Source organism: Plodia interpunctella, chromosome 1, assembly GCF_027563975.2.
Source record: "Plodia interpunctella isolate USDA-ARS_2022_Savannah chromosome 1, ilPloInte3.2, whole genome shotgun sequence".
NCBI classification, from domain to species: Eukaryota; Metazoa; Arthropoda; class Insecta; order Lepidoptera; family Pyralidae; genus Plodia; species Plodia interpunctella.
Genome location: NC_071294.1, coordinates 9,551,341 through 9,569,802, shown reverse-complemented (window position 1 = coordinate 9,569,802; position 18,462 = coordinate 9,551,341). Strand labels below are relative to the sequence as shown.

The 18,462-nt window shown below is 35.9% G+C and overlaps 1 protein-coding gene across 5 annotated transcripts; it reads right to left on the bottom strand.

Moving 5' to 3' along the window:
* Positions 1-12,364: 12,364 nt before the first annotated feature.
* On the bottom strand, positions 12,365-17,954 carry LOC128671011 (uncharacterized). 5 transcript variants are annotated; one of them, XM_053747091.2, is made up of 3 exons: positions 17,843-17,954; positions 17,516-17,768; positions 12,365-15,359 (listed from the first exon to the last, which is right to left on the bottom strand). In XM_053747091.2, exon 3 carries the CDS (start codon positions 15,351-15,353, stop codon positions 14,856-14,858), a length of 498 nt encoding a protein of 165 aa, XP_053603066.1. In that variant the 5' UTR covers positions 15,354-15,359; positions 17,516-17,768; positions 17,843-17,954; the 3' UTR covers positions 12,365-14,855. The 5 variants fall into 5 exon arrangements, with proteins under 5 accessions (XP_053603066.1, XP_053603058.1, XP_053603076.1 ...); XM_053747083.2 differs by lacking the exons at positions 17,516-17,768; positions 17,843-17,954 and adding an exon at positions 16,954-17,125; XM_053747101.2 differs by lacking the exons at positions 17,516-17,768; positions 17,843-17,954 and adding an exon at positions 16,815-16,953.
* Between the last annotated feature and the right edge of the window lie 508 nt (positions 17,955-18,462).

The following is an 18,462-nucleotide window of genomic DNA, read 5'->3' as shown; positions in this document are numbered from 1 at the left end:
ATATTTATTTTATTTAAGTTTTATTTTTTAGTTTGACGTGAATGCCAGTATTCAAACCTATACATAAGGTTTTTGTTACACTACTAGCAGATTATATAAAAAGTTTAATAAATTTTTATTTGCAGTGTCAAAAAGTGAGCTTTTTGTGCACACATCCTTTTTGCTCACTGAAAGTTATTTAATATCTAGAAATATAACTTTTTAATTAATTCTTTAATATTCAGAAATTCCTATTCCAGATTTTATTATAGTAGTCTAGATTTGTTGATTCCATGACACACCAAAATATTCCTTTGTCTATCTATCGTCTATTTTGTGAAGGACCCGTTATAACATTAATTTACTCCGGCGATGTCCGCGTACTTTACGACCTATAATATCTCACGGCGCGCCGCGACAGATGAGCCCCGGGCGACGCAAAATGAAATAGGGAACAATACACTCCTATCTTTATACATATTTTACCACCTATCTTGAGGGGAACATTCTGAATACGATTTACCTTGAGTTTTTGGGTGGAGCGCTACGAGATTATCGTCGTAGCATTTTCGTAGCACGCAGCACATTCGTAGCGGATCTTTTGTACAACACTAATTCGAGTATATTTTTATGTAATGTTTTTATGAGCATCGCTATTAGTCGCACATAGGCTTATTTATTATTTTTCTGTAAGAAACAAAAGAAATTGATAAAAATGTGAAGGTGGTGTTAGTTTGCGGCTATTCAAAATTATATTGTCACGTACAATCAGCCTAATAAATTAAGCAGGTATAATTTTATGTCGTAGTGATTTTTATCATTGTCAGTCAGTTTAAGATAGAGTTTTTTTATACAATCGGAATTTCCAAAAATTGGCCAGTAAAAGATTTCACACTGTAAAAATTATACGGAATAGTGAAAATAGACTAGTTGTTCAAAATATTCTGTGATGAAATTTCCAGTTCTAACTTTCTGTGTCTAACATAAAAAATAAAGCCGTGCATTGTTTTGTTATAGTTACTAATTCTAAAAAAAAATTCCAAGATGTTATTACTAGGAAATATAAATCATAAATGCAAGATCTATCAAGAAAGTATATTAATCTTAGTCTTTAATTAGCTCTGATCTTGCGTGTTGTTCTTAGGCGTTATATTGGGCATAATTATAAACATGGGTAACACAATATATATATATATATATATATATATATATATATATATATATATATATATATATATATATATATATATATATATATTTAATATAGGCGCGTTCACTATATATACTAGTATAAATAATCTGAAAAGTTTGTGCGGTGTGTAAAGGTTTAAATATTTATCCAATAGATGATATATATTTCATCATGAAATGTCGCAAAGTCGTTGTTTGAAAGAAAAAAGTTATACTTTTCCCTAAAGATTGAATGACCGAATGAACATGTATCACCAAAAATCAAAACATTAATAAATGGCGCTCAGTCTAACTTTTTTATACACAGAGCTTTCAACAAACTGATTCTCTGCGCGCAGAATAGTTTCCGACTAAATTATAAAACTTGTTTGTCGTACAAATGAAATCCCTGTTCGGTGTGAAATTTTGGAAGCAATTTGGAGTATGCAGTTTTATGTTTTTGTCGATGCGATTTTACAAAGCGTTTTATGAGAATACAAATGCAATTTTGACGAACAGTCTGTGGATATGTGCCCTCAGTGTGCGATAATGTGTGCACTGACACAAAGAAGTCAATCAGTTTGGTACTAACCATGGAATTAGTAGGTACTACGTACAGTACCATGGGATTCGTAGGTACTAGGTATATTACCTACTAATTCCATGGTACTAACATAGCTAAAAGTTATTTAGGTACTCGCCTACATTGTGATTGATGACATGTTTATGAGTTGGCTTTAATAACCATTTTTATTATTATTTTGTATCCTTAGAAATTCACGGTACATAGTCCGGTCCTTTGAGAGGCTTGCGTGGGGATATAAATCCAACAAATATATCCCACACGTAGTTATTATTAAACATTTTGACAAAAAGAAATTATATTGACTTTTAAATCTGGCGAAGATTTTTACTGTCTGGAGGAATTCTGTAATTTAGTATTTTTTCATTTTTGTGAAACACTTTCAGAATTCAGTTGTATTTAAAATCAAAATTCTAAGTGAATAAGTGACCGATTCAGAATCCTGAAGGACCCGAGCCGGGTGTTCCGAACAGTTCTCGTCCTCGAATACATTAGGAGTCGCAATTACGGACATCTGCCAGAGATTCCCGCTTTCTCGAACATTCCCGTCGTTTACGCTTATTATTTCAAATTGCAGATATTCTATTGATGGAAGAAATTTAACAAAAAATGTGTCTTTATATTAAAACACTATAGCTACTAAATAGACATGATTGCTAAACAACTTACTGTGGCCTATGTAAGTTATCATGTATTTCGATACATATAAAGCTGCACTTTTAAGCGTCCAGATATACTTACCCAGGACCTCAGATTGTCGTGTTTTGATATAAGATTGTTTGTTTAGACTTTTTATCAGTATCAGTTATTTGTGGCTTTTTTCTAAATTCGTAAACGTATGACCCGCTTCCTAGCTATGTTACATGTGAGAAGATTGGGAGAAGGTAGCGCAAACGTATACTTTTATGTATTTGCGAGTGAAGTGAAAGTGTATGAAAGATGTCGGTGACACCAATACGCCTTGTATTATCTGATCCTTGTATGATCTCATGATTGTATTGATCTTTCATACATGAATAGCCTCAGCTTTAATTAAAGACATCAGATAACGTTAAAACATTACTTTAAACAATTTTCATATTAAACAGTAGTTTAAAACATTTTGCTTTTAATTACTTTGCTGTACTAAGTTGATCAGGTAAGAGCTGGGTTTAATGCACTTGTCTTAGGGCGTTGATATTGACATCAGACATCAGACTCTCAGCCACGTCTGCCGTAATTCGCTGTTTGAATACAATTTACATCATACGTCTACATCCTACGACGTTGTAGTGTTCTATAGAATACTTATATGGTTCGCTTTGCTTGTCTGACCATCCGGTTGCGGTCGTTGGTTTGTAAATTAGTCATTTCATAAACGTACATTATTGCTTAAACTAGTTTATTTTCTCACTTGTTATTAAATTAAATGAAGACCGAAACGACAATATCAATAGTTAACATGTCTACTTCTGTTTTAAGTTTAAATGAAGTTATTTTTATATTATCACACATACATAATTTATTTTAAATTTTGACAATCTTTGTGCCGTTGACTATACCTATCTAAATTTCCATAGAGTTACGGGAAAAAGAGACAAACAAAAAGAGACCTTATTTTCTCTTTAAAACGAAATTGAAATCGTCGAAACGCATCAATTTCCCGTAAGGCTGGCTCAAAGTAAATAGATAATAACAATAACGATTATGATTCTGAGTGTTCCCATTCCATTGTGAGTCCGCGACCGTCGGGCACAATGCAAACTTTCCTCCCTTCCAGTGGCGTAGCTAGATACCCTTAAAGTTCGGGTGCACACTTGATTTGAGGAGCCCAATTAAACTATAACTTTTATTTGTAATAATCAAATGATGGGCACAATGCAAACCTTCCTCCCTTCCAGTGGCGTAGCTAGATACCCTTAAAGTTCGGGTGCACACATGATTCGAGGAGCCCAATTAAACTATCACTTTTATTTATAATAATCAAATGATGATAGATATTCCTCTCTCTCTCTCATCATGTTCCTTAATTCATCCATCCAAGGTTGAGATAAAAATAAACTTCAGATTTTTAATTTTACGGCCGTACCATGCGAACCCTTTTTAGGAATATCTTGTTGCCTGTCATATGTCTTCTCCATTAGCGGCCTTTATAACGTCCACGAGAGGAGTGGCTCTATTCTATAGCGGGAACCACACGTCTTATAGGCCCTGGTACAGAGAGAAACAAAGTGGTGCCGAACTTGAACTAAGTTTTATTATATGCATGTTTATTAAATGATGAAAGTACTTACTTTGGGTGTGGGTGCTACCTGAAAAAAAGGTTTGGTCAAGTTTCGAGGGCGTCTGGAAGCTTGAGATCCCCGGTGCACGGCACCGTGTTATCGTTGTAACACGTTACTCCTCCCGGTCCAATTTCATTGTTCCCGACATTATCACAACTTCGCCTCCTCAAACTTCGGTGCTTGGGAATTATGCAACACCCTATGTTTGGTTCTTTCCACCATTTCTTTGAATTTATAAGTACTTCAGTGTTTTGGTTTGGTTCTTAAAATCTTGTCGATAGAACTATCTTTTTTTAACAGGTTTTTCTCCCCAAGGGACATATCCAAAATTTGACGTTAAATAAAGAAGCCGATAACCAGCCGCGGATTTTGGAAAACGTAAATTGGACATCTAAATTTTCCATTTACAAAGAACACAAGCAGTTAGGTAGGTACTTGAGAATTATGCATATCAGAATGACATGCAAACTGAACGCACAGAGTTACGAACGTCGTACAACATTTTCCGCATGGCGTACCTACGGCGGAAAACGCGCGGGGTGTGTTCAGAGAGCGCCACGCCTCGCGCGCCACACATACCTGTTCAAGACACGCCGGACTATTATTGCATTTCTGGATGGAATTCCAAAGGTTGTCGACGCTTCAACTATTCATGCCATTTTATCTGACTAAAGTCAATTCAATTAGGTTATGCTTGGTGAGTGCGGCTATGCTTGACTTGGAGAGCTCTGGAAAAACTAATTCGAGATGAAAAGCACTTTTTAATTCAATATAACTAACATTTTGCCAATAGTAAATAAGAAAGAAAAAAAATGTGATTTTTAAAATTTTATCACTACACATGTATATTACAACTAGCTGCGCCCCGGGGCTGCGCTACCGTGGGAATTTCGGGATAAAAGTACACAATGAGTTATTCCAGGTTATTTTCTACCCGCATACCAAACTTCATAACAATCGGTCTATTAGATAATGCGTGAAAACGTAACAAACAAACAAACTTACTTTCGCATTTATAATATTAGTTGGGAAGTTGGGATTATGCGCGTCGCTACTATCCGCTATACTTGCAAAGAAATAGTAAAATGATTTCCAGGCAAACAGGAAAAATGTTTTTCGTGGATGTGGATTTGCGATATGAAAACAATATCACATTAATTATGATAATTTGTTTGAACAAAATTCCTCTATCCCAATAATAATATGATGAGCCAACAGCGGGCCGTGCCCCGCGGCGGGCGCGCCGGATGAGCGCCGAACAAATACATCTCCTACTTAAATACAGCGTAATTATGTTTGCTTAGCTCTTCTCGAAAGGATTCCAGCCATCACTAATTCTTATTAAATTTTCAGAATTTTTCCCTCGCTGCGCCGTTGTCTTCACAGCGGTCGATCTTTACGTCCAATATAGATTTAAATTAAAACAGATTCGCCGTCACAATACATCTCGTGAGTCGACATAAAAACGCCAGCAACGAACTAATAGCATTATAATCTTTGAGCTCGCAGCGGACGAATTGAATTGAATCATCCTCAGAGATTACATCAAACCGGTCTCGTCTCACCTAGAGCGAGCTCGAACAAAAAGCTGTGGCGGTGAGCGGCGGGCGGCGCGGTGCTGCCATCTCGCGCGTTGCTAGGAGACGCGCCGATCAATACAGCCTCCGCCGGGCCGCCTAATTACCCGCCCGCCCCGCGCACCACGCCGCCGCCCGCCCTCACCGCCCGCCCAGCCACCTTTAAATATATATCGAATGATAGAATTCACATTCAAAATATTTTTTTTTTGTTTTAAATACTTACTTTGATGGAGGTTTTTTGATATTCCCTTTGTGATAGCAGTTCGAGGGGTTTTTATTCACTTTATACGAAGCGTGTGGTGTTCGATATCGTTTGAAATAAAGCTCTGTTGGCAGATGAAATATTGTTAAAAATGCTGACGCATATACCTATGTGTGGCTTTGTGTGACTAATGTTGATATCGATGTTTACGGATACGATCGTCGACAAATATTAGTGCTGATTACATTAATTTATTCATTGTTGTTTCCTTTACAGGCAATTATAATGTAATTTATATTTATTTTACTTTAATTTTTTAAGATTTCTCCATGGTTTATTTGCATTGGAAGTTAGAAAAACTAATTTTTAACTTATTATCTGCACAAGAGACGAAGAATCGCTAAGTCAAGCCCTTTGTTATCTCGACTTGCAAAGAATACTAAATACTTCATCGTATATTGGCTGTAGCATATCTAAAGGAAGGATTCGATTAGGAATTAATAAATATATTCGGTTGAATTTTATTAATTACTCGTAAGCATTTATATTTTCGCATAATTTTAGAACAACGATAACCTTTCATGCATTTTAAAGTAGTTTTAAAGAAAATAAAAAAAAACTGTTTGAAACCTTTTTCATTGTGTCAAAAAAAAATTTATGGGAATGACAGTGGGAACAAGTGACATCACAAATCTTGATTCAAAAAACGTTGCAAATAAACTTGAATGAGAACAAAAATGTATATAATAGTTGAAAATTGATTAATTGCACTGACATTTGATTATCGTGTTTCATTATGTGAATGCATTTTATATCAAGACAACTAATATCCTATTCTAGTGTGGTTCATAATCTTATACATTACTTAAATTATACTGTTTTCAGCAATTAGTTATGTGTACTGAATAAATATATAAATAAAAAACTGAGTAAATATTGCAGTGCACAACAGTTGGTAAAATGTACACGGGTGACCAGGTGCGTTTATTTCTAGCGAGTTATATTACCGTAATGCCTCACTATGATATATTGTGATATAATGTGGGTCGGCATCTGCCCGGCTCCGGAATAAAGTTCCCGGTTTATTCAATTTGTCTTCGCATATATGAACTGTTACAGTCTGTATAACTATAATGCTTAGATAATGAAGACGGATCACTGTTTGTGCTCATTTTGGTGTAATTCTGAATTTACAAGCATTATTTTTCAAATATTTTTCTTTTTCTTTTTATATATTTTTCTTTTTCCTTTGGTATTGCTTGGCCGTCCATTAATCACGTGATGTGTTTTTTTAGCATTTTCAAGGTAGCCAGTTAGGTACCAAGATTCACAAAGCGTAATTTTAGAATAAATTTATGTATAATTAATTAATTCTGCAAGCATTGACCCATTTACAGACGAGGTGAGACAAGAGCATAACCTATATGTAACATGTAAACGTGGACGTGAGGGTAAGTAGTTTTCTTTGACTATCTCCGATTAGACGCCCACTCACGTCTCGCTTTGATCAGGGGGAGAGATAGCCGATAAAATCTGATCACACAACCGAACGCCCACCTACTGGATACTCCAAATTGACCCCAAAATTTGGTTTGCCTACCTATGATGGTTTATTTTCTTTGAAGGGCAATCCAATTTTCTCTTTTTTGTCTCTATATTTTGTCTCGTATATAAATATTCCACATGTTATCGTCTTGTTTTATAAGACTAATAAATTAGAGTAGAGAAGCAGCCCGTCGCGGCTTCGCTCAGATAAAACCATAGTAAATTATATAGTTCAACCCTTCTCTTCCTTACGAATCACACTATTTATTGGTGAAACGCATATCAAACTATTCAAAACGAAAATTGATATTTTCTCAAGTACTTCATACCAATACAAAAAGATCGTTTTCTAGGTCCTGAGTGTAAACGACTTTATATATATTTATATGTACTTTTATCTTTTTTAACTTTCATTTTATTTGTCATTTTATTAAATTAATCAATTTAGATTTTTCGTTACTCCTTACCTAACTTTTTTAATCGACCTGTGAATAACGTGGTGGGTTAAGTAATTACTAACACTTTTAGTTTCTAATTATTGTGTTGTAACTGTTTGTTATTCCTGAATAAACAAAGAAAACCACACAAAAGTCCGTCCAGTATGGGATAGACGTAACGTAACGTAACTTCTTTTTATAATACGTAAGGATAAGGATGTAACTAAGCTGTTTGGATTTTAGTTAGTTTGGCTTAATTTTATGGAACTTAATACTTAACACAGAACACGAGACGAAATGTAGAATAACACATTTAGGTATTTTAAACCGATATTTCCCTCCGAAAGCAGCCAGTTATGAATAAGTAAGTACTTTAAAATGCAGCCACGGGGAGCATATCAAGACAGTAATGCATTTTGAAAGCAGCCGCACTCATTGAAGTTTATTGAGTTAGTGCATCGACGGCGTCGTCTTCTTGCATTGAAAGCACTCCGTAAATACACGTTCCAGAACCTGTCATCTATAGGTTTCGTCTGCGGCTTCTATCGCTCGAAGATTGATTTTCCTACAGTGCTATATGTCGGTCAGTTTTTAGGCATGTCTGACACAGCTTTTAGCACATCTATTTGAATCTAACCACGCTAAGACTCCCTCTCTCTCTCTCTCTCCTATCTGAGCGTTTCCTACTTTTCCGTCTCCGCTTCGAACGGTTGCTGGAAGTATTGTTTTTTATGGCACGGTTATCGGCAGCTCTAGTTGTCAGACTTAATCCTAAGAGATATTTATATAAATGACGTCTGGAGAAAATGCTGCAGCTGAGGTCGTTTTGAAGTCGAAGGTGGTTGACATAATGTTTATGTAAATTAGTTAACGATACTAAGTATGTATCTATCTACTTATACCTTGTGAAAAAAAAATTTTCGCTATTCTCAAATTAGAGTTAATTGGCGTAAGAAAAATTCTCATGTGAACCAACCGAGCGAGTTACTTCCAGAAACATGTTTATATAATTGTTGATTTTAGATAGTATATAATAACGAATTGTAGATAAACGAAAACACGGTTCGTTACCCTATTTTGATGAGATAATGTTCATTCCATTCATTGAACATATTTCGTTTCAACTTGTGAATTATTTATTTAATACGAATTTAGTTGCTTTTTTCGTTTTATATTGTAGTCGAATAAACCACTTAAATCGAAAATACATATGTATAAATTGTACATACGTTTACTAAATAGGTATCTGCGAAATAATATTCATATAGTTAAAGAAATTCGGGATATTCCAGGTTTTGCAAACAGTTTAATCGGAATCTGCAAAAATCTTTGCAAGAAAGAACAAGTAAAGAAAATCCATTCATCCATACATTCTCAGATTTTAACATAAATTAGGTCTTATTCTTCATTTTACTCCACATCCGATATAAGATGCATACAAAGTAAAGTATACATGTGTGCTTAGGTTCCTATAATATAAAAAAAAAACATATTGGAAATTTGTGTAATTAAAATCAACAAGAAACAGTCCAATTCTGAAGCTCCTCTCAACTTCAAAATACATTGGAATTGCATTCGTTGGAGCGCGCTGGCAGGCGGCAATCCCGAACGCTTATTTGTAAATGCATTTTCTACCTTTGACTGTGCATGGAGCCTGCCCTTTGAGGGGGATAGACCCAGTTGACATAAAAGTTAATAAGAATAAAACGCTTCCACATTTTTGTGTTGGTTAGGTTAGGTTTAAATGTACCGCAGACGATTTAGTAAGGCTAAATAGTCTGTGACATATACATGGATGAAAGGAAACTGGTTGATATTGTTTAAACCCGTTCACTCGCGTCACCATCATATTTTATTCAATTTCTTTAATAGCAAAAACTATTTTAAAATATTCTGATGAAGCGACAGACAGCAGAGGAAAATTAATAAGATTCCTTTTAACGTATAAGGAACCTGAAAAACGAAGAGTAAAGTAGTGAAAGTCGAGTCCTTAGATCCTCAGCGGTGCAGCGAAGCGAGGGCGCACCGAGGGCCGGACGCCGCGCGCTTAGGACCGAACATCAGTATAATTGGATTGCTTCGATTCCCAGTAAACATCCGTTCGAGACCAGCGTCTATTCAACGTTTTTTAATCTTTTTTAAAATGAAACGAAGGAAATGTTTGCCAACCAGGGTTCAAGTAAGTAATTAAAAATGTAGGTCCAGAAAGACAGAAGTTCGTCTTACTTTTTTTTTAATCTCTCTAATATACCTAAGCGTGTTACCGATTGACCATTGCGTTCGTGATGGGGCTGCTGTGAAACCTTGTTCAGGTCCAGTCAGTCAAAAATAATCTGTTCCGAGTTCTGTATTTATTTGGCTGTAATTTTACAACCGGGCGCCTGCCTGACGTTAACTCTCCTTGGAAATGCTATTGGTGTCTATCAAATACCCAGGCTAAGTTAAGTCCATGGCTCCCATGGACTATGAAGTGAACACACGTCACATCAATCCACCATGTCATTTATGATTCAGTTAAAAACACAGATATAAAAACATATAATGTTCTTATATCTGTGGTTAAAAACACTTTTGACATATTCTTAGGTATAATAAATAAACGGTATAAAATAAATGATATACACAATTTTATTTTTGAAATACAATCGTTAACCTTTAAGTAGAACCATGGAATTAGTAGGTACTCCGTATGACCTACTAATATCATGGGCAAACCATGTCTAGCAGTATTATGACATTATCATAGTGATATTTTCTCAAGTATTTTCTTTACCTCAAATTCAATTACAGTGAGAAGTTAACGCACGTCTTTCAAACGTGTTCTCAACGAAAATGGCGACAAGTTTCCACCCCCATGCAGCATTTTCCAATTTCTTTGGCGTCACGATCATAACAACGTTTAGACCGGGCAGAGAGACTGTAATATTGGAACTCTTTGATAAAATGTTGAAGGTAACGAGTTCTCGAGACATATATATACATATAGTATAAGATGTTGCAGCAATAAGGTTTTATTTTACGTGTCGAGCACTCGGTCTAATGGTACACTTGAGAGGATATTTTTCTTAGAACCAAACGCTATTTTCGTTCCACGCTGTCGCCTGCTAGTAAATTGCCTTTAGAAACAACAAGCAGTATACGAGCTGGATAAAGTATACCTATGTGTATGTACCTACTCGGAGTGAAAAGTACTGGAAAAGTACGGAGTTTCTTTTTAACATACAAATCTACAAATCTTTTCCTAATAAATTTGAGGTTTTCAGCGGGGTCATCTTACGGCGGATAATAATTCCATGCAAGGATTGTAGTTTTATACAAGATCTACCGATTTTTGTAGTACTTAACAGAATTTTGAGGATTCGGCAGTGATTTTATAAGCGGCTGCCTGTTATAAAGTCAACCCCACTTAGGAATGCTATTGTTGATATGGAGTGGTCCTATTCTAGGTCGGAATCAAACACCGCTTCTTTACCTTGTTTCATTACTTACTGAGAACCGAACCGGCTTTGTATATACCTAGATAGGTACTTGTTGTATCTCGATGTAGTTTCTTCTTCAGCTTCAGGTTGCGTGTGGTGACAAATGATATCAAGTAGACCCGTTGATTAATGAAGATAAATCTGCGGGCACTGCATTCTCCCAACAAATCGATGCCGTCGTCCTATACTTGAACCATTTTGGCGTATTTATCGTACCCCTATTTGAGTACCTCTGGATAGGTTTAGAACATTAAAATTATATTCTAGTAAGGTAGACACCAGAACCTCAAAAGGAAACTTAAACTTGCCTTTACCTAGAGATTTCATTAGATACTTTTAGAATAACAACCAACTTCACCGAGACTTGGCTGATTCTTTTTCTGTTTTTACAAATTTTAAGAATAGCCTTGAAACAGCACGAACGTATTATTATTAACATTAAGGTATTTCAATCTCGTTCAATTAGTATAGGCTGACCTATAAGGGTTTGGTTGTTAAGTTTGATATTATTCTAAGGTTGTTTCCTTCATTTATTTAGGTAGCAAAATTGGTACAAATGTATTCTGCAGTTTATAACGGTTACATGCCCGCATGCATGAGAAACATTCGCCAATATCTTATTCGGAGGAGCTCAATAGCGCTGTGGTTAGCGCGCTCGGCCTGGGATAGTGGCGGTTAAGACACTCTCACAATGGTCGATCATTGGATAGGTGACCAAAATTATCTTGAGCTTTTTCATGCTTCGGAATGCACGTATAGACGTTAGCCCCTGTTGTATTAGCAGTGGTTAAAACCCTCCAATCTGCAATGGTGGGTTAAGGCCCAAACTCATCCATTCATAATGCTGTTGATGATGACTGATTCGCCAATAAGATTGACTACTTAAACCACATCGTGCACACCAGTGACTTCAAAATCGTTAACGTTGTCGCCATGAGAATATGACCGAAATCGATCGGACATTAACTTCAACATTTTGCTTCTATCATGACTAAAATTTATATTTTGTTGACAGCAGGTAAAACGAAAATCAATTTGAAATTAACAATTTGTTTATTAGACACATATACAAATATTTAAGTACTAAAATAAAGGTAATTCACCATCAAAAAATGAAATCGTACCGAAATTCAAATTCTTTTATTAATCACAGATTCTAATGAAATTACATAATTAACGATGGAATATGTCAGTTCATAATCTAACTCGTGTGATTGTAAACTGTCGTACAATCTCGCTAGTTGTATTATAAACTAACAGTGTTTACAATTTTACGACGAAAGATAAATAATTTCTATTTCGATAATAGTTATGATAATAGTCACAGGAACTATTGTTATCAAAAAATGGAGCGAAATACAACTATTTCAGAAGGCTCAGTGCGAGTTTGCATTTCACTTCTCACTATCGAGTCGATTCGAAGTTTGTTGCTTCTCACTTTCGCTACGTCTCACTTCGAATCGACTCGATGGTGACATGTAAATAGCAAAGTTGCACTACGCACAGTACACTAAAGAAAACAAAGAATCATATCTGGATAGTAAGTAATAATCTATCTTTATCTGTCTTTATTAAACAATTATGTATTTAGAAAGTTATTTAATGTTTATTCAGGATATAGACATTCACAGTTACTTTGGCTGATCTAGTAAAATATTTTAAAATAGAATCAATATTATGATATTATGATCGTGTAAGTAAATATGTTTTAAGTTTATATCTAAATATTTTTTTAAACGCCAGGTTTTATAGGAAACGAAATAAATCTCAGAATGTTAACATCGTTTTGGTATAACTACATCTTTATTAAATATGTTAACTTGACAACAATTTTAATTTAACGATTTATCATGATCTAAATAAATAATATTCTTCTATAATCTACTAACTTAAGAGATCAAAAATTAAGTCAGGTAACAAAAATATTTTAGGTAAGTAAGATTTTTTTATTAATGGTCAAACTAAAAAAAAATTGAGCTATAAATACGATTCAGGATTTTCAAGACGGATATATTTATATATTAATAACAAATTTTAAAAAATTAAATAAGTATTTTAGTTTGACCACAAAATAATATTGTGAATTTAAAAAAAATCTAAACGACTTACCATTATGTACCAATAAAAATCTAACTGTTTAACCTTTCCCACTAATATCACCGTTCACCGTATCACATTAATTTCTCATCTATCCCTGTTCAATATTCCCATCCCTATCATTCCTACACCCCTTAATAAAACTTGCACATACGATAATTATTTCTTACTCAGACGAAAAAACATTACGTATATTTCTTGCGCCTGATTTTTATAAAAAATATATAAATATAGGTTCTTTATGATTTTAGTAGATATAGCTAGACGATGTGTGTAAATTTTATATGATTTCAAATTAATATATACCTACATGTCCTAGAGTCAGTAGTAAGTAGCTTCAGTAGTAGTATTTATAATTTCAAACCGTTTCATGTGAACATAATCGTAGACAAATTTATGCTAAATGTAAAAAAATAAATAGAGTTTGGCGACTATAGCCTGATAAGAAATATGATAAAAAACATATAGTAAATTATTATATTGTCTTGAATATGTTGTCTTGAATATGAAGTTCAGTTTTGAGTGCCTCACCGATACAATCGAATTTTCAGCTAAGACAATGGTACCTTCTCCGGGCCTCTGTAGGAACTTTTGTTGACGTAGACGACAGAACCATGGGCGTAAAGTGTGTCATTGTCGGAGTATAGGGTCGTTGTCAATGTCATGTGTTGGACACCTTTTGTGTTCCTGGCGTTTCGAACACATTTCATCTTTATAACATCTTATTTTATAATTTTTTTAATAAATTTTATCTGTTCTGGAAAATGGTTTATTATCTCACCTTTAAGACCTTAAACAATAATGTAAGATTTAACGTACTATTATAGAATTTTAATCATAATCTACTTTATCGTGAGGATCTTCATCAAAACATAGAACATTCATCAACATAGTTATCAAAGAGATACGTACAACAAAAGAACAATTTACTTTTCATTGATCTTCGCAATGTCGGTTCTTTTATCTTAAAAGCATTCTTAGATAAACATGTGCTTATTTTGTTAGTGACAACAAAAAACTAAACGTTTTTATTGCCTAAAATGTATACTTTAATACGAGTATGTTCACCTTTGGACTTCATGTGCTAAGTTAAACTCAACTATTTAATTTTATAGTAATAAATTAACACGACAATGTCGATATGAACCATAAAAATATGTGCTCCAATTCTATTATCACAGCCCGTAATTTTAGCAAGTCGTTTACACTATTTATACAACAGGTTTTAAACTATTAACAGTAATTAACAAATTTTATAACATTTTGTGACGACATAAGTAAATAAGTACTTAACAGGTTACGGAGCTATAATGTCTCTCAATATTTTTCGATCGATTTCGATCAATAAAATTAAAAATTATTATAAATAGTTACATTTGAGCTTTGCCCTTACTTTTACAATGTAAAGAAAATCTATATTATATTACTATTATTTCCTCCATGTTCCAATCAACTTTCTGTACTTTTCAACAATGCGGAGTATATCCCCTAATTGAAATATGGACTAAGAGACTCACAGTCATGACACTTGGAACATGAAGTGATAGAACTGGTCGAAGTTCACCGGCTCCATCTCTCGCTCCTTCTCCGATTTCTCCAACAACTCCGGGTTCCTCTTCAGGAAGTTTCTCACCCAGTCTTCACCCGCCATTCTGCTGTTCACATCGAACGGATGGTTCAAGTTGTTATCTTCAGCGTATTGGAAGGCTAGCTCTCTGATATCTCTGCGGGAGACACCCATGAAATATTTTTCCATGCTCTTGATGTAGCCTACTAAATCTTTCTCTTGGCTGTCGGTGAAGACTCGTCTGTAATGCCCCATCAAGGGCTTCGGCTCGTCCGGTTGTGTGTACCTGATTTTGCTGGCGCGCCTCTGCAGCGTCGACCGCGGGATGTGGAATGTCCTCGCGGCCAGCTTGTACCCCATCTTACCTGACACCACGGCAGCCACGGCCCTGGCCATATCTTCTTCGCTCCAAGATTGACGTCCACTCATCCTTTCATATTTTCTAACCATTGTGTCCTGGAATAGTATAAAATATAACGTAAGATTTTCAAAACATAACTGTCAGTTGCATGAAATTATTAAACATTGTATATGTTACCTAACAGTATCTTAGTTAAGGGCAAAGATTGAATAGTTGTTTGTTTAAACGTGGTAGAGTGTTGCGGATAGATTGACGGTTCGGCGAAGGGTAACCACAGTCTACCGGTTTTGTGGACCACGATCAATGCCGAGTCGAGGTGAAAAAAACACGTCCCAAGACGCTCTAGAGGTTAGTCTGTTACTTGCCAGTAACATTTCAACTTCGCAACATGCAAATGTTGTTAATAATGCTATACCAATGTATATAAATATGTTTTCATAGGTCCATCAATTTATCGATACTGATGGTTCTTACATTCGACACAGAAATATTAATTTTATATATATGCCTGAATGCCTCGCAACCTATTTAACCTCAATGCCACCAGTGATCCCACCTTACAGCTAAAAGTGGCCTTCGAATTTCCCAGCTCTTGGCTCTATCTAACCTGTTAGGTATAAAGACGTTTGTAAATATGCCCTATAAAATGCATAACAAAAAGAAACCTATTTGCCCTTCGTGAAATCGAACTCTGTCACAGACGATCGTTAAAACTTTATTATCAGAAATCGCGGGCGGAAGACAAGTTTCGCACGATAATAAAACTGGTCCACTTGTGAGTAGGTAGTTACTTTCGATTTTTATTGTTGATAACTTGGAGGAAGGTTGATAAGCGCAAGAGGCCCTCGGTCGTATCGTGCGGTTCGGTTGCTAGTCGTACGTGCGAGGCTGATAGCGATAAAGCATTTTTGATGTGACAACTGCTTTGTTACACGCGTTTGATCGTGTCTCGAACTTGAGACAGCGCCAACTTCCAGCGTGAATCATCTCCCATAACCTGGTCTTTAACTACATAAACATAAGAGCGCAACAATCATATGTTGACGTGTACCACGTACGTGTGCAAGCCATTTTAGACCCTATTTTCTTGCTAGTGTTGTCCATAATTTTACATAGCTCTTGCAACGTTATTTGTTTAAATATTTAAGGATTTTAAAGTACTACAGGACAGTAACAATAAACCTATCTACGTCAGTGGTTATTAGTAATAGTATCGTAAGTATGTGTGACATTATTTTTATATAAGGCAAAAGTGGTACACCTTTTACTCTCGGTGTAAACTGTGAAGAGGGAATCAGTGAGAGCGATAAACCTAACGAGTTATGGTCAGGTTTAAGTCTTGACTTTTATGGTTAGCTTAGTATTCACAGAAAAATCTAGATTTGTGGTGTGTGGTTACCATAGGGCCAGGGGTTACCGATCGATCAAGCAACCATTGTAATACACTAAATCTTTACATTTGCTATATTTCGCTTAACAACACGACAACACACAGTAGGTATATCATTTACACAAAATCTAGGTACTTACTAATTAACTAAAGACTATACCTGCAACTTTGACGACACTATTATTAGCTAAAGATAAATGTAACGTTTTAAATTCCATTCGCTAATAGCCACTGTCGTTTGTACGGACGTCATCATGTGCCAAATGCCAATTTATCGTCTAAAAACGGGGAACACTCACACTAATCGACCAGCGATCGTCCTTGAGTGACCCAGTCATATTTTTTATCTGTCAAAAAGAAGAACGTCGACTGCGGTCAGCTGTTTGTGTTTGTACCATCGCGTCTATCAACACGTATCTCCCTACTATATTGATTTTTACTACACGAATTAACATAAATATTTATCATACATAGCGGGAGTTGGTTCATACTAAATCAGAGACTTAAGTCAGCGCCCGGCAATGGAAAGTGAAACAGCGAACGGGACGCAACGAGAGAGATCGCTGCGCGAGTATGCCGCGGCGAGGTTACTCCGACGCGTGACTTGCAAGGTCTCCGCTGCATTGCACGATGCGCCAAGGTTGACTCGACATAGAAACCCAAAGGGTTATTTGATTGTGAATAATAAAATTCAAATAAAATTTCGCTAAACAATCATGCAATCATATGCAACAGAAGTTTCTTCGCGGTACAATGGCTGTAGGTGAAATCTGCATCGGTCGTTATCGCGGTGCATGATTGCAATTAGACAATAGGCTAAGTACACAAGTGTGGAATTATAGTTAGACGCAAGGTACTCACAGATGGGCATGTGTCGAGATCGGGGGAGGGTGTGCGGGGTGGCGGAGGCGCAGGCAGGTGGCGCGGTGATGGCCGGCTGGTGCGGAGGCGGCGGCGTGCGACCAGGCGGACGGCGCGCGCGGCACTGGCGGCGGGGCCCGTCTTGCCCCGCCGCCGGCCCTGGCGCTGACGTCACCTGGCCCAGGGCCCGGCTGCGACGTCTATTTTTGTCCACAACTAATTATCTAGATCCTTTGTTCAACTGCGAATATGACTGAAAAGGAAATCTGGTTATCTTTATCAACTACGCGCGTCAACGCAAATCGCACGTCACCAACCGGTACATACCTAGTATGTGTGCCTGCTCCCAATTGCCAACTACGCGAATACTGATATCATTATACAGGAGTTTTTACTTGTTATTGACACGAGCACTAACAAAATCTACCTATACATACAGGCTGCTATACTAATAACAAAATTACACTTCGTGTACGATATAAATAGCTTCTTGGAAAATTGATTGACAATTTATTGACGATTCTTAGTAACCAACGCGCGCGGGGCCCTTTCTAAATCTATGAACCATCCGAAGTTGTCTTTGACCACGGACTGTTTATTGTACCCATGGATTTAGTAAGTATTGCGGAGTACCTACCTACTAATTCCATGATTGTACCTACTATGCTTATATGTTATATATGTGGTTTATTGTTAAATAAATACTTTTATCAAGAAGTATTTAGTTTAATAAATACTTCTTTAATTCGTATTGAGTAGAACTATAACATCATAGCTGGACCTTCCATTCAAACCAACTCGCTTCACGCTGGTGGGTGAAATGAAACTATACTAAGTATATCTATTTTTTTATTAATTACAAACTTTGGACAGGAACCCCCCGAATCATAACATTATTCTTCTGATCATAAGATTATTCTATAAGTACCTAATAAGAGTCTCTCTCT

Coding starts and splice junctions, on each gene's coding strand:
- LOC128671011 (XM_053747083.2), bottom strand. CDS start 16,992: ATGACTGGGTCACTCAAGGACGATCGCTGGTCGATTAGT. Junction 15,360..16,953: donor ACGATCGCTGGTCGATTAGT/GTGAGTGTTCCC, acceptor ATACTATTCCAG/GACACAATGGTTAGAAAATA.